A 22,477-nucleotide genomic window follows, 5' to 3' on the forward strand; every position below is an offset into this window, starting at 1 on the left:
TGAAGCCACGAGAGTAGCAGGAAGGAAGGAAGGAAGGAAGGAAGGAAGGAAGGAAGGAAGGAAGGAAGGAAGGAAGGAAGGAAGGAAGGAGGAAAAGGGAGGGAGGGAGAGATGGGAGAGAGGAAGGAAGGAGAGAAGGGAGGGAGGAAAGGAAGAAGGAAGGGAAGGAGGGAGGGAAGGAAGGAAGGAGAGATGGGAGGGAAGATGCTTAGATGGAACACAGATGCCACCCGATGGCCTGGCTGGGCAAAATCTAACCTTATAGGCAATACGAGCAGGGCATTTCTTCCCGAGGCCAAGTGGTGGCGACATGTGCCTCAGCATCTCGTACATGTCGGTGTAACTGATCCGCCCACTTGGAACAAGAAGGATGGGAGGTGGGGGGAGACAGACAAACAGAGAGACAGATAGATGGGGAAGGTAAGACAACACAAGGAGGAAGCACGAGCCACAAACAAAGGGAGGGGGGGAAATAAGGATCGGTGGGGGGGGAGCAAACAAGAAGACAGAGAATTCTGGTTAATTGGTGCCTTGGAAGTCTGGTTTTCCAGGGAAGGTAGCAAAACCAAGGAGGAGTTGCATGAGAAGGGCTTCTCCAGGTCCATCTCTTTTGGGTTTCTCCTGCCATCTGCTCTCGGATTGATTTTATTTTTTTATTTGTTGGGGGGAAAGAAACAGAAACAAGTCAGGAGGCAGAAAAGGAAGAGAGGAGGTGTGGATTCCTGGTGAAGGTGTGTTGGAGGGGGGGGGTATCGTAACAGGGCGCCTTTAAAAAAAGGCAGTGCCCGATTTCAAAGGCGGAGGGGTCGTTTTGGGGTAGAGGAAGTGGCTGCACTCACGGGAAGGAGGGGCGAAAGGAAGCGTTATGGGACAGTCAGCCATGGTGGAAGCCAAAGGTCTGGTGGAGCCCTTGGCACTCTCTGAGTTGGATTGCTTTCTTGCAGACCTCTCATTACCCAACTAGGTAACATCATCAGTGATCTTCCTTCCTTCCTTCCTTCCTTCCTTCCTTCCTTCCTTCCTTCCTTCCTTCCTTCCTTCCTTCCTTCTTTCTTTCCTTCCTCCCTCCCTCCCTCCTTCCTTCCTTCCCTCCCTCCCTCCCTCCCTCCCTCCCTCCCTCCCTCCCTCCCTTCCTTCCTTCCCGTATTCTGCTACAATATTCTCTAAAAGCTCTCCTTAGCTCTTAAAGCCTAGTTAAGAATTCCGGATGGCAACAGACCATTGGCTCGCCTTTTAAAACCGAAAAGCGAGATCTAAGAGCCTTGAACTAAATAAAGGTTTTTAGCCTTTCAAAAATAACGGAGATCCCCCCCCCCCCCGGAATTGGGCTGAATGAAAACGAGGGCCGTGAGAATAGAACAGAATAATAGAACTGGAAGGGACCTTGGAGGCCATCTAGCCCAACCCCCTGCTCACTCAAGGGTCCTTATTCCATTCCAGACAAATGGCTGTCCAGTCTCTTCTTAAAAACGTCCAGTATTGGAGCACCCACAGCTTCTGGAGGCAAGGAGTTCCACCGCTTAATTGTTCTCACTGTCGTGAAATTTCTCCTTAGTTCCAGGTTGCTTCTCTCCTTGATCGGTTTCCATCCGTTGCTTCTTGTCCTGCCTTCAGCTGCTTTGGAGAAGAGCTTGACTCTCCTCTTCTTTGGGGCAAATGTTGGCAGACTGCTATCATGTCACCCCTAGTCCTTCTTTTCGCTCTACCGGATCTACACAATTCCTACAACCGTTCTTCCTATGTCTCAGCCTCATCTGAGAAGCTAGGCTAACCTGAAACATCTCCCAATTCTGAGTTTGGAAACATTTTTAAGGCCGACAGTCCCAGAAGGCTGCCGCATCCAGGCAAGGAAGGACTACGCTGGGCAGAAGGAAAAATGCAGCAGGCAGAAAGGGGTAGAAACAAGCTTGCCCATCATGTCTATTGATGCAACCGGTTAGTTTCATTCCAAGGTTATTTCTATTTTGCAGTCTACAAAGGACCCCATTTGGTGGCAAATCAAGACAACTTCTCCTCCACCCCCCCAAAAAAGAAAGAAAGGGCTGGAATTTCCTTAACCCACCCCGAAATTCCAAACCTTGTATGCCACTCTATGAGGGCACTTCTTTCCTAAGCCCAAGGGTGGGGCAATAGCTCGGAATAAATTGTACATATCCTTATAATGTATCCGGCAACTGGAAAGAAAACAGACATTCATAAGTCGCGAGTCAATAGGAAGAAAAGAAAAAAAAAGCTGTGATTAATTTAAAAAAAAAAGTCTTTCCTGGAACCTCACATCTCCATCCCACAATAACATGACAAGTAGAAGAAGAATTGGAAGGGGGGGGGGAAGGGCATTTCATAATTCATGACTTCCCGTTAGAAAATTACTCTCTGCTTAAGTCCCGTAAAAGTAATTTGTTAGATGCTGTTAGGTAGGAGGAGATGAACCAATAGCGGTAGCAATAGCACTTGACGTATATAAAGTGCCGCTTTACAGCCCTTTCTAAGCGGTTTACAGAGTCAGCTTCTTGCCCCCCAACAATCTGGGTCCTCATTTTACCGACCTCAGAAGGATGGAAGGCTGAGTCAACCTTCAGCTGGTCAGGATCAAACTGCTGGCAGGGGGCAGAGTTAGCCTGCAATATTGCATTCTAACCATTGCGCCATCATAGCAGATAGATAGATAGATAGATAGATAGATAGATAGATAGATAGATAGATAGATAGATAGATAGATAGATAGATAGATAGATAGATAGATGGATAGATGGATAGATGGATGGATGGATGGATGGATGGATGGATGGATGGATATGATATGATAGATAGATAGATAGATAGATAGATAGATAGATAGATAGATAGATAGATAGATAGATAGATAGATAGATAGATAGATAGATAGATGTGGGCAGTGGGCAGAATTAGCCTGCAATACTGCATTGTAACCACTGTGCCACCACGGCAATAGAAATAGAAATAATACGTAGACTTATATACTGCTTCACAGTGCTTTACAGCCCTGTCTAAGTGGTTTACAGAGTCAGCCTTTTGCCCCCAACAATCTGGTTCCTCATTTTACCGACCTCGGAAGGATGGAAGGCTGAGTCAACCTTGAGCCGGTCAGGATCAAACTCCTGGCGGTGAGCAGAGTCAGCCTGCAATACTGCATTGTATGAATACCGATCAAGCTTCCCAATCTCCATCACCCAAAATATTGCTGGGTCTTGACCATTGCAGTGAGGAACCCCAACATAACTGTCTTTGAGGGTAACCAGTCAACCCCTTGGATGGTCTTCTCCCAATGCGAGAAGCAGCTCCACCAATCCAACGCCACCTTCAGAAGACCAAAAGCGGGTGAGCAAGGAAGATAGGACTGGGATAGAGATACATACCAAGCAGCTGGGTCATATTCTGCCCAAACTCGAATGAATTCATCCAGATGATGAGGTCCTAGGATGGAAGAATCTCGTGTCAAGTACTCAAAGTTGTCCATGATTACAGCCACAAATAGGTTCAACATCTGCAAAGGGAGGGAGGAAATGAGATCAGGGCAAGGAGGAGGAAAGTTGCCGACTTTTTTGTGGTGGTTGATAAGCGAGTTGCCAACTTTTTTAGATCAACGGAGGAGGGCACAGACCGGAATAACGAGGGTGACTTTTTCAGGCTCAAAGGAAAGCTACACCTGAAAGAGACAGAGCTCGTAGCATCGCAGCGTTCGACGGAGAGAGAGAAAAACGTCTCACCAGAAAGGAGCAGAGGAAGATGAAGGAGACAAAGTAGAAGTAAGCGAAGTCACTGCCACATTCGTTTCTGCTGAGGTTTGAGTGCTCGTCACAGGGCTGGTTGCTGAGGCACGCAAGCATGATTTCATGCCAGGCTTCTCCAGTAGCACTCCTGAAACCAAAAAAAAAAAAAAAACCCAAGAAAAAGGCCCATGAATGTAAGTGGGTAACTATGGGGTCTTAAATCAATGGTTCTTCAGATTGCTTAAAATGACGGCGTGGTTGATAAAGATGAGCAAAGAAGGAGTATTTCTCCCAGATGGGATCCAGGAAGAACTCACCGAAAAAGCAACATTAGTGCCTGCAGAAAAGTTTGGAAGTTATTGTGACGATTAATGGCGCTGTCATCATCCAGAGCAATGTTTCCAAAGACCTGAGGGAAAGTGAGAGAAGGAGAAGAGAGAGAGAGAGAGAGAGAAGGAAGAAACAACTAAGAGAACATGAGCTTGCCTCCAGAAATCGTGGGCACTCCATCACTGGAGATTTTTAAGAAGAGGCTAGACAGTCACTTGTCTGAGATGGTATAGGTTCTCCTGCTTGAGTTTTCTGGACTGCTTGAGTAGGGGGCTGGACTGGAAGACCTCCAAGGTCCCTTCCAGCTCTATTCTATTCTATTCTATTCTATTCTATTCTATTCTATTCTATTCTATTCTATTCTATTCTATTCTATTCTATTCTATTCTACATTGCTTCTATTCTATTCCATATTCTATTCTATTCTATTCTATTCTATTCTATTCTATTCTAGTCTAGTTTAGTCTAGTCTAATCTAGTCTAGTCTAGTTTATAGTCTAGTCTAGTCTCTATGCTTATTCTATTCTATTCTATTCTCTATCATTCTATTCTATTCTATTCTATTCTATTCTATTCTATTCTATTCTATTCTATTCTATTCTATTCTTCTATTCTATTCCATATTCTATTCTATTCTATTCTATTCTATTCTATTCTATTCTATTCTATTCTATTCTATTCTATTCTATTCTATTCAACTCTATTCTAGTCTAGTCTATAGTCTAGTCTAGTCTAGTCTCTATGCTTATTCTATTCTATTCTATTCTATTCTATTCTATTCTATTCTATTCTACTCTACTCTACTCTACTCTATTCTCTAACCTTATCCTTATCCCATCCCATCCCATCCAATTCTATTCCATATTCTATTCTACACTGCAAACAGTTCTACCCATTGGTGGGAGGCCCAGCGTGACGAACAGGTGCCATTGGAGATGGTGGCTTTCATCACCCTCAACTACCTTCCCCTTCTCTGTGACAACACACTCTAAACCCTGCTTAGTCGATCTGGTTCCCGCCGCCCATTTTACCTGCATGCCAATTATGGCATAGATGAAAAACAGCATGGCAATGAGGAGGCACACATAGGGCCAGGCCTGGAGAAAAGAGAAGAAGTCGGGAGCTTGCACTCACCCAGCAGAGAGCACAGCACATCACAACATCTGCACAACCGCACATGTCAGAGAGCAGGTAGTCCTCGGGTTAAGACCACGAGGGAGTCCCAAATTTCTGTTGCTATGTGAGGCGTTTTTTAATTGAACATTGCATCCGTTTTACAGCCTTTAAGTAAATTCCTGCAATTGTTAATAACACAGTTGTGGCTTCCCCATTGACTACACTTGTCAGAAGGTCAAAAAAGGGGATAGCGTGACACCAGGACCCTGCACCCATCATAAATGTGAGTCCGTTGCTCCAAGCGTCCAAATGTTGATCACGTGACCCCGGAACACTGCAACCGTCACAAACGTGAATCAAACGCTGAGTGTCCGAATTTTGATCACGTGACCCCAGGGATGCTAAAATGGTCATAAGGGTGAAAAATGGTCCTTTTTTCAGTGCCTTCACAAGTTGCTTTACTCAATGACGTGGTCACTTCAGATGGTCACTAAACAAGCTGTTGTAAGCTTATGTGTTTGCGATTTTTTTCATTGCAGCTTTAAAAAAAAAAAAACAGGTCTTGTTTGTTTTGTTTCGATCCCGTTAAGTGATATATATGTATTTTTTTAAAAAATAAAAACCTAGAAGCAAATCAAAATAGAACTCGTGAGTAGTTCTTACACCCTCAAAAAACCCTCACCTTAAAAGACTGGACAAAAGTCCAGAGCAGAATCCGAATGGTGTAGCCCTGACGGAGAAGTTTGATAAGCCGCGCAGCCCGGAAGAGGCGGAGGAAGCTCAGGTTGATGAAATTATCCTGCAAAGAAAAAAGAAAAAAAAATTCCCATCGTTCAGAGCCGGGTGGGATTTGAAACCGCAGCCCACAAAAAACAGGAAAGGAAAAATTTACCGGCTTTGGGTTCTAAGCAGCAAGTCGGCCGGCAGAGGAAAAACAACCTTGCAAAAGAAAAATCCCGCGAGGAATTTATTTTCTTATCATAACAACATGCAAATAAGTTTCCCGTTCCGATCAGCCGCACGAAGGTGACGAATAAAGGAAGGGAGGGGGTTTTTTTTGGCAACGGTTAAGGGTTTATTATTATTATTATTATTCCATTATCAAGCAGCCAATACAAACACAATGAGGTGAGGAAACTAAGTCACAATGCACAAGGGAAAGGAGAGTCCCAAACACTCAAATTAAAAAGGAAGGAAACCAAACAAAACAGGAACAAACATTTCCTTAAAGCAGACGATTGATATATATATTTTTAACCCTTCCCCCCCCCAAAAAAAACAAATTCAGTGAAACCAACCGTGTCCTATATGAGATGTTTTCATGGATGAATAGTGATTTTTGAGTTTAGCGTTATGATTATTTTTAAATAGATATTTATTTGTGAGCAGGAGGCAGGCAACAGACAGATGTAGACATGTTTTTTGCATGTTGATTGAATGACATGATTCAGCAGGAAAGAGAGAAAACACACACAGACAGAAAACAGAAACAGAAAAAAAAAGAGAAAATGAGTCATCAGCACTGGAAAAGAACAGAAACACTAATGATCATATTAGAAAGGGAGGAGGGGAGAAATTAGGGATTTATAAAAAGAAGTGATTATAAAAAGAAGGACCAAATCTGGAAAGAAACACAGTGGAGTGAAATCATTTGCATTTTACATTGCAATGCAAATTCGTGGACACTCTGCAAGCACCTTTGAATTGTGTCTTTTTTTGTTTTGTTTTTTTAAAATTCCCAGGCAAAGCTAAAAATGCCAGTTTCGCGGTTTGCGTTCAAAAAGGGAACGTGAATTTAGCAAACCCCTGCAGCCACGTATGGGTCTTGAAAGAGGAATCTGGTAATTATTTGACGGGACCGTCAGTTCAGAAATGCTGGTCCACCCAAGGATAGACAGAATAACAGAGTTAAAAGAGTTGGAGGGGGACCCTGGAGATAATAGAGATAGTAGAGAGACTTACATTATATACCACTTGATAGTGCTTTACAACCCTCTCTAAATGATTTGCAGACTCGGCATATTGCCACCAATAATCTGGATTCTCATTTTATCAGCCTCGAAAGGATGGAAGGCTGAGTCAACCTTGAGCCGATGAGAATTGAACTCCAGGCTGCGGGCAGAGTTTAGCCTGCAATACTGCGTTCTAACCACTGCGCCATGAAACATCCGATCAGTTACAGCAATAGCAATAGCACTTAGACTTATATACCGCTTCATAGTGCTTTTACCACGCTCTCTAAGCAGTTTACAGAGTCAGCCTGTTGCCCCCAACAATCAGAGTCCTTGTTTTACCAACCTCAGAAAGATGGAAGGCTGAGTCAACTTTGAGCCAGTCAGGATCAAATTCCTGGCAGTGGGCAGAGTTAGCTTGCAATGCTGCATTCGAACCACTGTCTCATCCAAAAACTAAAACGCCTATAAACTCATAGATGTCCCTCATTTCAGGTGCATTTTTTTTTTAAAATCCCCGATACAAAGGTTTTCCCATCCATTCAAATCTTACTCCTCCTGGCTGTCTGATCTGATGATCAAGCTTATAATCTTAACAGCTGAAGAGGAAAAACATAGCAAGAGCTATGTTCGTGAGGTGGGAAGAAAAACTGACATGATTGCATTTGCCTGTAGAAGTTAAAAAAAAAAACAACAACAACAACCCAACAACAACAGAGAGCAAGAAAGAGAAGAATTCGTAGCATTGGCCAAAGAAACCGGTACACCGCACATCTACAGAATCAAAGGAAAACTAAATTCATTGATGTGTTTTCCTTATTCTTTTCTCCGTTGGTCCTAAATGTTAGTGGCTAAACATCTCGTAAGTATAAATGGTAAAGATCTAGAACCAGGTGAGGAAGGGGGGGCAAATATGGAGGGAGGCCCCACTTCTGGATTTCAGGGTGGGGAGGAAAATGCCCCATCTTCTGGAAGTTTCCTTCAAGTAGCTCCAATAGGAGAAGAGCAGGCAGTGCTGAAAGGGCGGAGTTAAGCACGCCATTAGCTTTGAGTCGCTGTGTTCCCAGAACGCTTCAACTCCTCCTGAATTCTTTTGACCCTTATCTAATGCCCATTTAGTGTTGGCCAGGTACTTGTGTAGAGGCTTGAATCAATCTTCTATTCGGCAACCTAACGGGTGGTCCTAATTCTTTGTGCCTGACAGCTCCTTTTGGTAGTGCAGAGACCCACATGACGGCTATCAAAATATCTGACACCAGGGTAAAGGGATTAAAGCATGATAGCTATGGGTTAGCAGCTGAGATGGGGAAAATGAATTGATCTTATGCCCAAGTCATCCTGCCTTCCATTGTTCTAAGATGCTTTAGAATTTCTTTTTGTGGCACGTTATACCTTACTTTACCATTTAGAAGGGTACTAGTCTTTCTTTTTCCATCTTCTGTGGTCCTTCCATGTTCCCTATCAGCCTCCTTGGCTGGACCTGTTCTTTATGCTTTGTAGGAAGCCAGAGAATTGCAACCCTTGGGAGACTTGATTCTAGAGGTGGGGAGATCCCTTAAATATATACTTTGGTCATAGCTCTGCTTTTCTATCCCATGAGGACTCCCACAAAACAATCGCCCCCCCCCATCGAACATATTTCAGAAAAAGGGTTCTATTTCCATCAAATCAAAATGCAGGGGCGGGGAAATAGATGGTAATAATCAGCCATAATTCTGATGCAGGTGCTTCCATCACAGGCCAATAATGTTTCACCACAGAAGAGCCCGGATTGAATTCTGCTGCTGCTGAATCATACTGAAATAAAACAGAATAGTTTTCTACTCTGGATGTCTAGGGAATTTCTCAGTGCTCCAGGTCATGGTTGTCCCAGAGGTGCTTTTTTTTCAAAAGGCAACTGGACCTTCTTGTTTTCCTCTGAAGACGTTTCGCTTCTTATCCGAGAAGCTTCTTCAGTTCAGAACTTCAGAAAACACCTTTGGGACGGCTCTGGATGATGGTTCTGTTTGGGGAGGTCTGAAAAAGCTTCCACTGAATTACGTAGACATCTCCTTACTGATGTTGTGATTCCTTCCCTGGATAGAGACCGCATAGCTCAGTCCAGAAAGCAAAAAAAGTAGAGATTCTGGTTGGGAGATCAGCTTAGGATTCATCATCAACCCTACCACGTGACTGAATCAAGTCGTGACCTCACTGAGGAATTCACACAGCACATTAGCCTTGGTAGGCAGATCATGCAACTCCATCTGCTTTGCTTACGTTACAGGTCAGCCCTGCACCAACTCAGAACATGAGCTAATTCAATAACCTTGGTAAGCATCTTGCAGACCAGGCTGTCATTACAGGAAGGGAGGAGAGAAGAAACAGCTATTACCAACATCTGTGTCAAAGGCTACTCACAGGGTCAGGAAGAAAGCTAAATTAGATTTAAATTCATTCAAACCGTATCCAAAGCATTACACGTGATTAATGGGGTTGTTCAGTGGCACTTGATTCTTTCTCTCATGTCAAATGTTGTAATCTGTGGAAGGGGTGGCAAGAATTGTGGCTTTCAAGAGCCACGGGTCCCACTCTGGGGAAAGAATTTGCAAAGAGAGGTGACCACTACAGCAGAATGATCTATTGCCAATGGATACCAGCATAAACAAATTGAGTAATTGGATGCATCATTAATTCTTTGGCGTTGTACACAGTATCCCTTTGAACAATCCCTTTCAGTGGCAAAAAAAAAAAAAAATGACTTAGCGTCCTTTGCAACCAATGCCTTAAATTTCCAAAAGACGTTCAGCCTTGAGTTTTGAAGACAAGAATCATAGGGCATAATTCAGGTTGGTCCAACTGTCACCTCTCAGACGTGGGTCTTGATATAGGCTGGGAAGCATTTTCTCAGAAATCTCTAAAGTGGCTCTAGAAAAGCTGGAGGTAAGTCATGGAATCGAGCGCAGGCCGGGGAACATGGTCTCCTTAACTTTCTCCCAACAAGAAGAAAGGCTGCACGTCCCAACGTGGAATCAGTATGGAAAAAGGAACCGGAAAGTTCAAACCGAGTCATTAAACACTGATCTCCCTGTTCCTGGGAGTATGGGATTTCTGAAATTTCAGCTGCTGCTGAACCAGGATGGGAGACCCAAGCATTCTGGCCAATATTCAGTGTTCATGCTGTCCTCCAGATGTCATTTAGCAACATCTGGAGGACATACCTCACATAATAGATGCTAACCATAATTAATAGTGTCAAACATGATAGACCCCAAAGCAGGAACTCTGCAAAGTCCCTTTGAGGTCATAAACATGGTACAAGAGCGGAGAATTAGAAGGCCCCATAATATTTATTCTATTCTGAAGCAGTTCAAGTTGTATCTTCATTACTTACCCATCTAATAGTAGCCTTAGTGCCCCAAAATTTACAGTTTGCCCAAGAGGTCTATCTAGATTCTCCCCCCACCCCTTTAAAAAAAAAATGTATGGTTTGCTAAAGAAAAACAAGTCTCCAGTTGGTACTCACCGCAATCTCTGTGACTAAAATATCAGTTATACTTCCCAAGACTGTGACAAAATCAAAAATGTTCCAGGCATCACGAAAATAATTCTGTAAGAGAAAAGGGAGGACCCTTCAGATCCCTTTCAAAGCTCTTGACCAAAAGGAAACAACAATTCAATGACACAGAATTCAGAAATAGACCCGCTTGGAAGCACGGTGGGACGCCGAGTCTATCCAACATCCAAGGAGGAATAGAATAGAATAGAATAGAACAGAACAGAACAGAACAGAATAGAATAGAATATAGAACAGAATAGAATAAGAAATAGAGTGGAATGGAATAGAATAGAATAGAACAGAACAGAAGAGAACAGAATAGAATAGAATAGAATATAGAACAGAATAGAATAAGAAATAGAGTGGAATAGAATAGAATAGAATAGAATAGAATAGAATAGAATAGAATAGAATAGAATAGAATAGAATAGAATAGAATAGAATAGAATATAGAACAGAATAGAATAAGAAATAGAGTGGAATGGAATGGAATGGAATGGAATGGAATAGAATAGAATAGAATAGAATAGAATAGAATAGAATAGAATAGAATAGAATAGAATAGAATAGAATAGAATAGGAATAGAACAGAACAGAACAGAACAGAACAGAATAGAATAGAATAGAATAGAATAGAATAGAATAGAATAGAATAGAATAGAATACTTTATTTGGAAATGAATACGAGAACATCAGGTAAACTTGGAAAGTGAGAACTTGACTTTGGATGGGAAAGGACAGTGATGAAATAAAGTTCGTACCAATGCACCAAAGGCGATGATCTTCAAGACACATTCCAGTGAAAACATGGAGGTGAAGACAATATTGAGGCATTTCAGCATATCTTCGTAGGGTTCAGGGGCACCATAGAACTAAATTAAAGTTTGGGGGGGGAGGAGAAAAGTCAAGTTGCAGCCACCAGAGAAATAGGTTAAGATTACACAAATGGGAGACCTCACGATCACCCCAGAGGTTGCTAACCTTCATCATAAGCACAATGGTGTTCAACGCAATCAGGACCATGATAAAGTACTCGAAAGGAAGAGAGACCACAAATTTCCACATTCTGTACTGGAATGATTGTTTGTTTTGGGGCATATAGCGGGTCAAAGGTTTGGCACTGATGGCAAAGTCTATGCAGGCTCTCTGCAAGAGAAGAAGAAAAAAAAAACCAGCAAGATCAAAAGAGAAAATCACAGGAACATAATCTTTCTCCTGCTTCCTCCTAAATGGTCTTCTTCTTCTTCCAAATCATCAGCTGTTTGGACTTGCGATTACAGCAAATAGTTAGTTATCATGCTCTGATTGGCCTTTAGATGTTTAGATTGGTCTTTAGACAAGAAACAATGGATGGAAACGAACCAAGGAGAGAAGCAACCGAGAACTAAGGAGAAATTTCCTGACAGTTAGAACAATTAACCAGTAGAACAACCTGCCTCCAGAAGCGGTGAATGCTCCAACACTGGAAGTTTTTAAGAAGAGGCTGGACAGCCATTTGTCTGAAATGGTATAGAGTTTCCTGCCTGAGCAGGTTGTTGGACTAGATGACCTCCAAGGCCCCTTCCAACTCTTGTTATTCTGTAATGTTAGCATATCTGTACAGTTGGACCAATAGCATGGTGAAGCAAAAATCCTTGAAACTGGGCACCATTTGCCCCAGAAATGGTCTGAAACTGTTTACTCCTCAATGTTCAACTTGACCACAAAATCCTAGAGAAATGTAAACCATGCACCACCTCTCCAATCAGAGCAAGTACCTCATTTTTCTCCAGGCTGCATTCAGACATCACTTTGTCGCCCTGTTCTTGGAAGGTGATGATGATCAAAGCTACAAAGATATTCACAAAGAAAAAGGGGAAGACGACAAAATAGACGACGTAAAAGATAGACATCTCCATCCGGTAGCCAGGACTTGGGCCTTGGTTTTCATACGTTGCATCAACAGAGTGCTTCAAAACACTGAGAAAGAAAGAAAGAAAGAAAGAAAGAAAGAAAGAAAGAAAGAAAGAAAGAAAGAAAGAAAGAAAGAAAGAAAGAAAGAAAGAAAGAAAGAAAGAAGATAGGTAAGTAGGTAGATAGATAGGATAGAAAGAAAAAAGAAAGGAAGGAAGGAAGGAAGGAAGGAAGGAAAGAAAGAAAGAAAGAAGATAGGTAAGTAGGTAGATAGATAGGAAAGAAAGAAAAAAGAAAGGAAGGAAGGAAGGAAGGAAGGAAGGAAGGAAGGAAGGAAGGAAGGAAGGAAGGAAGGAGATTAAGGTAAGAATTCAAATTCACAAAAATACAGGACTGCAATTAGGAATAAAGACAAGAACAGCCAAGGATGCAGACTTACGTTGGCCATCCTTCCCCAGTGGAGACGGTGAACAAGGTCAACAGAGCCCAGAGGACATTGTCATAATGGAAATCGTATTTCTTCCACTGTCTGGGCTGAGCCTCCACTTCATCTTTCTCATAAGCCAGATACTGGCCTCTGGAAGAGTCAAAACATGGTGTCCAAACAAGCCACAGATCCAAGTTTGTCAAAACTGAGACTTGCTTCTCTCAACAGTGTTTTCATGAGCAATATCCTGATTAAAACTATTGGTGCAGCTCACACCGCCGTAGAGATCTACCACACCTCTTTGATCTGAATTATTTTGAATTGATCTGGATTATTTTGAATCGATTTGAATTAGTTTGAATTGAAAATGTCCCTTCTTCAGGCCAAGGGCTCCGCTTCAAACCCCAAACGAACTTTTCTCAAACGCTTGAGTGCCAAACAGAGCATTTCACATTTTTAAAACAGCTGCATCGGACTTAACATACATCCCAGATGCTCAAAACCAGCCCCCCTTTTAGCTATTTTCCACTTAAAATCAGACACTTTATAACTCAGCAGTGAAGGGTCTCGGGATAAATTTAAGCACTCCAAACGACCCTTCTGTTCTTCATCAGAGTAAGGGAAGTCTCTAAAACAGGAGCATATTAAACCTATCCAAAAAATCCCTGTGTCATTTTGTTTGATGTGAATAACACCCACTTCATCTATTTTTTTCCTACCAATTTTGCATTATTTACCTGAAGAATACTGGAATTGGGGATGTCTAGTTTAATAAAAAGGAGGACTGGGGGAATAACATGATAGCAGTGTTCCAATATCTAAGGGGCTGCCCCAAAGAAGAGGGAGTCAAGCTATTTCCAAAGCACCTGAAGGCAGGACAAGAAGCAATGGATGGAAACCAATCAAGGAGAGAAGCAACCTAGAATTAAGGAGAAATTTCCTGACAGTGAGAAGAATTAATCCAGTGGAACAACTTGCCACCAGAGGTTGTGGATGCTCCAATACTGGACGTTTTTAAGAAGCGATTAGACAACTATTTGTCTTTCCTGCCTGAGCAGGGAGTCAGACTAGAAGACCTCCAAGGTCCCTTCCAAATCTGTTACTCTGTTATGAAAAGTCCTGGAGCAGTCAACATTTGCAAGTCTGTTTTGCATTCTTGCCTTAATGAAGGTTTGGTCATCCCCCCCCTTTTTTTTTTAAAAAAAATATGAATATATCCTCTGGCTACATGGAGACCTGGAAGCCTTTGCATCCACTCCAGCCCTGCCCTAACCTGCCATTAGATTCTGGCACCTGCAGTCTTTCTCCAAGTCCTTCGATTCATCGGTGCAGTAGAAGAAGCGGCCTTTGAAAAGCTGCACCGCGATGACAGCGAAGATGAACATGAAGAGCATGTAGACAATGAGGATGTTGAGAACGTTCTTCAGAGAGTTCACCACGCAGTCGAAGACCGCCTGTGCAAAAGGGAGCAAAAGGCCGTTTCAGAACTTGAAAAGCAGGTTTCCAACTTACCATTCCTCTACATGGGTCAGGCTTCATTTGGACTTGAGGGTGGATAGAATAGAATAGAATAGAATAGAATAGAATAGAATAGAATAGAATAGAATAGAATAGAATAGAATAGAGCTGGAAGGAAACTTGGAGGTCCTCTAGTCCAGCCCCCTGCTCAAGCAGAACCTATACTGTCTCAGACAGGTGAATGTCTAGTCTCTTCTTGGAAGAGAAGAGAAGAGAAGAGAAGAGAAGAGAAGAGAAAACAGAAGAGAATAAAATAGAATGCAGAATGCAATGAATAGAATAGAATAGAATAGAATAGAATAGAATAGAATAGAATAGAATAGAATAGAATAGAGCTGGAAGGAAACTTGGAGGTCCTCTAGTCCAGCCCCCTGCTCAAGCAGAACCTATACTGTCTCAGACAGGTGAATGTCTAGTCTCTTCTTGGAAGAGAAGAGAAGAGAAGAGAAGAGAAGAGAAGAGAAAACAGAAGAGAATAAAATAGAATGCAGAATGCAATGAATAGAATAGAATAGAATAGAATAGAATAGAATAGAGCTGGAAGGAAACTTGGAGGTCCTCTAGTCCAGCCCCCTGCTCAAGCAGAACCTATACTGTCTCAGACAGGTGAATGTCTAGTCTCTTCTTGGAAGAGAAGAGAAGAGAATGCAGAATGCAATGAATAGAATAGAATAGAATAGAATAGAATAGAATAGAATGCAGAATGCAATGAATAGAATAGAATAGAATAGAATGCAGAATGCAATGAATAGAATAGAATAGAATAGAATAGAATAGAATAGAATAGAATAGAATAGAATAGAATAGAATAGAATAGAATAGAATAGAATAGTCTATTGGCCAAGTGTGGTTAGGCACACAAGAAATTTGTCTCTGGTGCATACAAACAGCAAAGTGATGTCATAGATCATAAATCATAAGATACAACAATGAATAAATCATGATATAACGACAGGAGAAGGTAGTAGGAAAGATGATAATAGCAATATCACCCTACTACATGGGTGACTATCCCATGGCAGAAAACAGTTTTGTGGGAGTTAGATATTTAGCAGAGTGATGGCACGGGGGGGGGGGAATTGTCTTTGTGTCCAGTTGCTTTGGCACGCAATGCCCTCTAATGGTAGTCTCTCTTAAGTCAAGGGTGGAATTGCACAGTTGTTGGGTCTTACCTTCAATTTGGGGAGACGTTTGATGGTTTTCAGCGGCCGAAGGACCCGTAGCACCCGGAGGGACTTAATGGTGTTAATATCCTTTCCTTTGTTCCCTCTGCAAAAAAAAGATCATGACAGCAAGGAGAGGATTTCGTCCTGGCTCAACTCACTCCAAAGTCCTCCTTTCTAGGAAAATATACTCATTCCCCAGGAGATAATCTTCCCCCGATCTGCTGTATTATCCTTTTCCCCTCTCTCTGCAGCACCCCAAAATGAAACATATTCTCTAACGCTTGTGGATAATACGGCACCGAAGAAAACACCGCTCAGGGAACACCGTCGACAATTCCAGACTCCCGCCAAGTTTGACTTTGGGTTAACGAGTGTCTTTGTTTTCATGCTACTATCGTTCTACCCGCTTGCACCCAGTGGCAAAGAAGCTCAAGGCCCTGGAATGGTTGGCAAACATTCCATCAAATGACATAAAACTGCGCTCAATTTTATCTCATTCAGGTGATTGAAGCAAGCTCGGGACCTCAAGAGTGGCTGGCTGGCTTTGAGATTGTCGCTGTTCTTACCCATCAACTTAAATAAGTCCTCATTTTGCGTGCCTGCCCGCATGGGTCTCTTTGGAAAAGGAAGGGACTCCGCAAATAAGCGTGAAAAACGCTCACTTGTTTGAGTGCTGTTGTAGCAATAGCAGAAGCACTTACTTATATACTGCTTCATAGTGCATTAGAGCCCTTTCTAAATGGTTTACAAAGTGAGCCTTTTGTCCCTAACAATCTGGGTCCTCATTTTAACGACCTCAGAAGGATGGAAGGCTGTGTCAATCCTGAGCCAGTCAGCATCGAACTCCTGGCAGTGGGCAGAGTTTGCCTGCAATACTGCACTCTAACCACTGCGCCACCAGGGCTCCTAATGCAACATCTGATCAGTGACAGCAATAGCAATAGCACTTGGACTTATATACTGCTTCTTAGTGCTTCACAGCCCCCTCTAAGCGGTTTACAGAGTCAGCCTCTTGCCCCCCAATGATCTGGATCCTCATTTTAGTGACCTCGGAAGGAGGGAAGGCTGAGTCAACCTTGAGCCGGTGAGGATCGAACTGCTGGCAGTGAGCAGAGTTAGTCTGCAATGCTGCATTCTAACCACTACGCACCGTAGCTCCTAATAGCAATAGCACTTAGACTTATATACCGCTTCACAGTGCTTCACAGCCTTCTCTAAGTAGTCTACAGCATCTTGCCCCCAAACAATCTGGATCCTCATTTTACCAAGCTCAGAAGGACGGAAGGCTGGGTCAACCTTGAGCTAATCAGGATCGAACTCCTGGCAATGGGCAGAGTTTGCCTGAAATCCTGCATTCTAACCACTGCATCACCACGGTTCTAGTGTTTGTAACTTCAAGCAGTCACTAAATTAATCGTTGAGTCAAGGATTACCTGGAAGCTCCTCCTTGGCAAAGGCAAAGAAGGAGCAGGCCCACCACCACCCTGCCCCCAGTTGGACAAACTCAGCTCCAATCTCATCTCACCGAGGTTCCCCGATGGACACTAAGATTGCATTCCACTCTAATCATGCTCAGCCATGGAATCAACCCTATGGCTTACGTGCCTGTTATGAGACAGAGTGCATAGATGCCGGGCCAGTCATGCAGAAGAACGGGTTTCAAGAAATGGATGTGATGGTTAGATGAGGAACACTTGGGTGTGGGTTTTTGTTTTTTGTTTTTGTTTTTTTTTCATGTTTTGACCCAAAGTGAAACACATTCTCCGCTTCGGAAAGTGACCTGCGGGTCCTTATGTATCCAGTAAATTAAAATAATGTCAATCTCTACATTGGAAATGGGAGGCAGGATTTTTTTTTCTTTCCCAGCTACCTTAGAGAAGGATGCTTGGAAAACCTTTCTTTTAGCTCAAGACAGTGAGGAAGAATCCACATATACGTGAATGGTAGATAGACAGATGCGTCTATATTCATATCGCTGGCTATAGCTATAGTTCAAATCACTGAACAACGTGGATGCAGGCCTGGGCCTCTGAAGCCTAGAATGGACTTCTGGAAGTGGCATCCTCGCCCTTCCGGTGGGCCGTTCGAAGCCTGGGAAGCCTCCTCCAGGCCTCCGAGGCCTAGAATGGACTTCTGGAAGTGGCATCCTCGTACTTCTGGTGGGCTGTTCTAGGTAACTATGAATTATGCTGAACAGAAAAATCAGACTGGATCTGCCTCTGATCTTCTTGTTTCTGCCTCGAGAAGGTTCAAGGGTTGTTGAAGCAGAACTTTCAAAGAATGCATCAGAGGTTGCCCCACTGGTAAGTCATGGTGGGATCAAGACAAGAAGAAAAGGCAGGGAATCATGGACATTCCCCCCCCCACACACACAAACACACCAGAACACCTGCAGACTGGTGACTGTGGGTTGCCCCTTCCTAAGACAGGAATAATTTGGAGGAAATGTGTTCTTTGAGCATTTCAACAGACTATGAATAACAATATGGGTGAGAACAGTCAATGGAATGATCGTAACATGAATGGACAAGAAGGTTTTGGCCATGGCAGGCAATAACAAGGCCGCAAGGGAGAGCAATAATGTATTACCCTATGAAACTCCTACAGAGACGATCCCAGTGAAAGAAAGATAAAAAACAAAAAAAACAAAAAAACAGAGTCAGCCACAAGGAAGAAAATAATCCGAACCACAACCCCAGAACACACACAATGGTTGTGTTTCCAGGAAAGACAAGAAACCCCTCTACCCCTGTCCATTTAATGTGGGGGCATTTGAGAGTTTGGGGTCCAGGCCTATCCACCCTCCCGGCTAGCCAGTAAGAATAAAATGCACACTTGTGTTCATTATCGCCATGATGATACATTTCCCCCCCTATTTTTACATCCTGACCACTCTCAGTCTAACTTCATGAGTGTTGAATGCGGGCTTGGGAGATTAAAACGAAGAGTAGGTTCAAAGTGAAGAGATTCCTCCACCCCATTGGATCAAACCTCTGAAATAATTCCCAATTTCCCAAACAAGTTGGGTCTCTCCAGCGTTTTCCTTCCGTTGGGGCAGAAAAGATGAAGAAGAAACTACTCTGAATGTTCTGAAGTAGTCTACATTTCTACTCAAAATAGTAAGTTTTATGATAGCCCAGATGAACAGAGATCAACTCCAAAGCAAACATTAGTTCTGTTCACCCAAAACAACTGAGATTGTCAACAACAAATCTTGTCTTATATCTGTAAAACATCCCAAACTTGGTTAGTTTTACCCTTGGCTGGTTTTTTCCCCCCCTGTTCAACCCTACATAAATCTATGATTCAATGAACGGTTTTGTTCAAACCAAGAATTTAATTCATTCAGCAAATGCAGAAAACCAGAATGAAGAAGGAAAAAAAAAAGTACAGGAAAGGGAATTTGTTGCAGATTTCTACGGGAACTGGATTCTGATGGCAGAAAAACGAATTCCATCGTAGCTCAGATGACAATGCTGGGTAGAATAAAAACATCTGATGGAGAAGGATAGCTCCCCAAAAGGACATTTAAATATTGTAAATAGTTTATGTCAGAATTATTCAGTGGTTTGCAATTGCAAGAAGCTCCAGGAGGCATCCCTTCCCCCCAAAAAGGAGCTGGAGGCACCCACATTAATGAATGTCATGGATGGGACCTCTGCAAGTTTGACTGAGCTATAAGTGCCAGCAATCCTGAATCCCGCTTTAGTTTGTGCTAAAAGAAGGACGTTTTTCCCCTGTCCAATTCTAGGGGTGTCTTTGTGTGCTCATCTGTTTCTTGGCCAGCGTAGTCCAAAAGCAATTTCATGGCCGTGTGGCTGGCAGGTCTATATGGAATGCTGTTCTCTTCCACTGAAGTGGTACCTATTAATCTACTCGCATTTGCATGCTTCCAAACAGCTAGCTGGGGCAAAGACGGGAGCTCACCCACTCTCACTGCACTCGGGTCTCAACCGCCTGCTGTCAGCTGACAAGCTCGGGCGTCTTTAACGCACCCTGTCAAAAGGAGGTTAATGGTAGATTATCTGCATAACTTCCATTGAATGAATCACTTCCAGGTCACAGGACCCCTACAGGAACGTCTAGGTTATGAGAGCAGCAGCAGTCAATTTTATTTTTATTTTTCAGCACAGCATCGCTCTGCTTTCCACTTTAGGAAATCAGAGCTCAGGAAGAAAAGCTACTTACGAAAAGGCAAATGCCACAAGAGCTCCACTGACCACAATGAAGTCGAGGATGTTCCAAAGATCCCGGAAATAGGCACCACGATGCAGCAAAAGTCCCAAGTCAATCATCTTCGGAAGAAGAAGAAGAGGAAGAAAAAAGATATGAGGGGTGCAGGGAGGAGAAAAAAAAAGGGAGAAAGGTGTATCTTGCTATTGATTTTAATAGTTCGGTGGACTATTACATGTATTGAGGAGTGTAGCACTGATGACGTTACCTAGATGGGTCATGAAATGTCTGCAAGAAAACCACCAAGTTCCTCCTCCTCCCTGCAAACCCCACCCCCTTCTAGCACTGATGACGTTCCCTAATTGGATCATGAAACGTCTGCAAGAAAACCACCAAGCTCAGAGAGCACCAAGGACCTGACCAGTCCTCCTCCTCCTCCTCCTCTTTCTCCCTGCAAATCCCACCCCCTTCTAGCACTGATGACATTACCTAGTTGGGTAATGAAACGTCTGCAAGAAAACCACCAAGCTCAGAGAGCACCAAGGACCTGACAGTCCTCCTCCTCCTCCTCTCCTCTCCTCTCCTCTCCTCTCCTCTCCTATTCCTCCTCCCTGCAAACCCCACCCCGTTCTAGCACTGATGACGTTACTTAGTTGGGTAATGAAATGTCTGCAAAAAAACCACCAAGCTCAGAGAGTACCAAGGACCCCTCAGTTCCACCCTGACCTAAAAATATTCTCCTTTATTGGTTTATGTGTATTCTTGCACATCCTCAAAATTCTATGCGGACTCCCCAGGATGCAGCTATTATAAGTATGCAAATAAGTGATTCAATGTCCCTGGTGTGTATCATTCCTCTGTAGACATGCTCCTAAGAGATCTGGAGAAAGATACTTACCTTTATCACCATCTCAAAAGTAAAGACACCTGTAAATATATAATCCAGGTACTTGAGAGCCTGAAAACAGAAGGAGCAGTTCAAAAGTGAAAGGGGGTTGAATCCAAAGAAAAATACATTACATATAAAGAATCACATAGATTTCTTCTGCTGGGATGTTTCATCATCTGTATTGCTCTAAGATCTGAGACGTGCTTCCGTCTTACAGGCTCAGCTTAGGAGCTGGTCTTTGAAGCACTGGTAACCGTAGTGACGCAGTGGTTAGAAGGCAGTACTGCAGGCTAACTCTGCCCACTGCCAGCAGTTCGATCCTGACCAGCTCAAGGTTGACTCAACTTTCCATCTTTCCAAGATTGGTAAAATGAGGACCTAGACTGTTGGAGTCAATAGGTTGACTCTGTAAACTGCTTAGAGAAGGTTGGAAATCACTATGAAGTGGTATATAAGTCTAAGGGCTATTGCTATTGGTACCCACTGGCGCTTGCTTGGGGATGCTAGACAGAAGCCGCTTTTGGAAAACAAGCAACTGGCCATTCTTTGTAAACCACCTAGCCAGATCTCAGGAGGCATCCCTGTCTTCTAGGAAAGGGTGATATGCATAGAAGAAGAACCGCATCCCTTTCAGTTCCATATTTGATGGCCTGGTTGTCTTGGCAACAGGAATCAGTTCCATCTCCATCCCACACTCAAGCAGCAGAAAACGGCAGGTAGGATGCCTGAAAACTGGGACCAAGGAAACATGCAGAAGAAGGCAAAGTGGAGAGCTGTGGTGGCACAGTGGTTAGAATGCAGTATTGCAGGCTAACTCTGCCCACTGCCAGCAGTTTGATCCTGACCGGCTCAAGGTTGACTCAGCCTTCCCTCCTTCCGAGGTTGGTAAAATGAGGACCCAGTTTGTCGGGGGTCAAGATGCTGACTCTGTAAACTGCCTAGAGAGGGCGGTAAAGCCCTGTGAAGTGGGATATAAGTCTAAGGGCTATTGCTATCACTATCTTCAGCTCAATCCAATACAGAGACATTCCTCTAGAGTTGAACATCTTCCCACAAGCCAACCTGAACTCTCATTTCTCACCTCATTTCTGGGTGACTCCGCTTGAACAGGATCTTCGGCAGCCAGGGCAATGCTGCTGAGTGCGATAACAAAGAGGATGACCATCTCAAAATAACGCATGTTGACAATGTAGTGACAGAGGCGCCGGAGACTGCAGAAGCCAAACAGTGGGAGAGGAACGGTCAAGGAAGATATGGTCATATTGCGTAGGGCGGCATCAAAGGGACCACATTGTCTCTCGGAAAGTTGATACAATATTGGATGTCCAAAGGAAAACATGAAAGGCTGGGATCAACATCTGCCACACTAGGGTAGCTGTGAGGCTCTGGCAGAGCACCCCGTGTGATGAGAAAGCTTTTGTTAACATGGTACAACACCTAATCAAGATCTTAGCACACCCCTTCCCTGACAAATCAATGTAGTCTCCACTCAGCAAAGATGACTTACGGGTTGGTTGGGCTTAAGACGAACATGGAGCTGTAGGGAAGGATTGGTTTTGGTCTGCTGTTGGCCACGTCATCCTCAGCATCAATGTCCTTCTTCTCTTCCATTTTGGCTTCAAATTCAACGTTGTTCACTGCAGGGTTGACCAGGATATTACTACATCTCAAAATGAGAATGTCTGAAGAGAGTCAGGGAACACTATTTTGTTGCTGGGGCCAAGAAGAAAATGACCAGTTCTAT

The 22,477-nt window shown here is 43.3% G+C and overlaps 1 protein-coding gene across 13 annotated transcripts in view; it reads right to left on the reverse strand.

Moving 5' to 3' along the window:
• CACNA1B (calcium voltage-gated channel subunit alpha1 B) overlaps positions 1 to 22,477 on the reverse strand; it is a 112,629-nt gene that overhangs the window by 11,165 nt on the left and 78,987 nt on the right. For 6 of the 13 annotated variants that reach the window (XM_039327071.1, XM_039327070.1, XM_039327066.1 and 3 more), the window contains 19 exons: positions 22,241 to 22,370; positions 21,815 to 21,944; positions 20,743 to 20,802; positions 19,860 to 19,966; positions 18,261 to 18,272; positions 15,678 to 15,774; positions 14,281 to 14,441; positions 13,000 to 13,137; positions 12,425 to 12,626; positions 11,649 to 11,813; positions 11,429 to 11,539; positions 10,635 to 10,718; positions 6,476 to 6,481; positions 5,860 to 5,976; positions 5,093 to 5,158; positions 4,049 to 4,140; positions 3,729 to 3,879; positions 3,378 to 3,505; positions 259 to 355 (listed from right to left, as the gene is read on the reverse strand). In XM_039327071.1, coding sequence (XP_039183005.1) covers positions 259 to 355; positions 3,378 to 3,505; positions 3,729 to 3,879; positions 4,049 to 4,140; positions 5,093 to 5,158; positions 5,860 to 5,976; positions 6,476 to 6,481; positions 10,635 to 10,718; positions 11,429 to 11,539; positions 11,649 to 11,813; positions 12,425 to 12,626; positions 13,000 to 13,137; positions 14,281 to 14,441; positions 15,678 to 15,774; positions 18,261 to 18,272; positions 19,860 to 19,966; positions 20,743 to 20,802; positions 21,815 to 21,944; positions 22,241 to 22,370 — 2,054 coding nt within the window. The remainder of the gene's footprint in view (positions 1 to 258; positions 356 to 3,377; positions 3,506 to 3,728; positions 3,880 to 4,048; positions 4,141 to 5,092; positions 5,159 to 5,859; positions 5,977 to 6,475; positions 6,482 to 10,634; positions 10,719 to 11,428; positions 11,540 to 11,648; positions 11,814 to 12,424; positions 12,627 to 12,999; positions 13,138 to 14,280; positions 14,442 to 15,677; positions 15,775 to 18,260; positions 18,273 to 19,859; positions 19,967 to 20,742; positions 20,803 to 21,814; positions 21,945 to 22,240; positions 22,371 to 22,477) is intronic. The other 7 variants (XM_039327075.1, XM_039327068.1, XM_039327072.1 and 4 more) reach the window with 3 other exon arrangements.

Source organism: Crotalus tigris, unplaced genomic scaffold, assembly GCF_016545835.1.
Source record: "Crotalus tigris isolate CLP2741 ecotype Arizona unplaced genomic scaffold, ASM1654583v1 scf7180000024350.909852, whole genome shotgun sequence".
NCBI classification, from domain to species: Eukaryota; Metazoa; Chordata; class Lepidosauria; order Squamata; family Viperidae; genus Crotalus; species Crotalus tigris.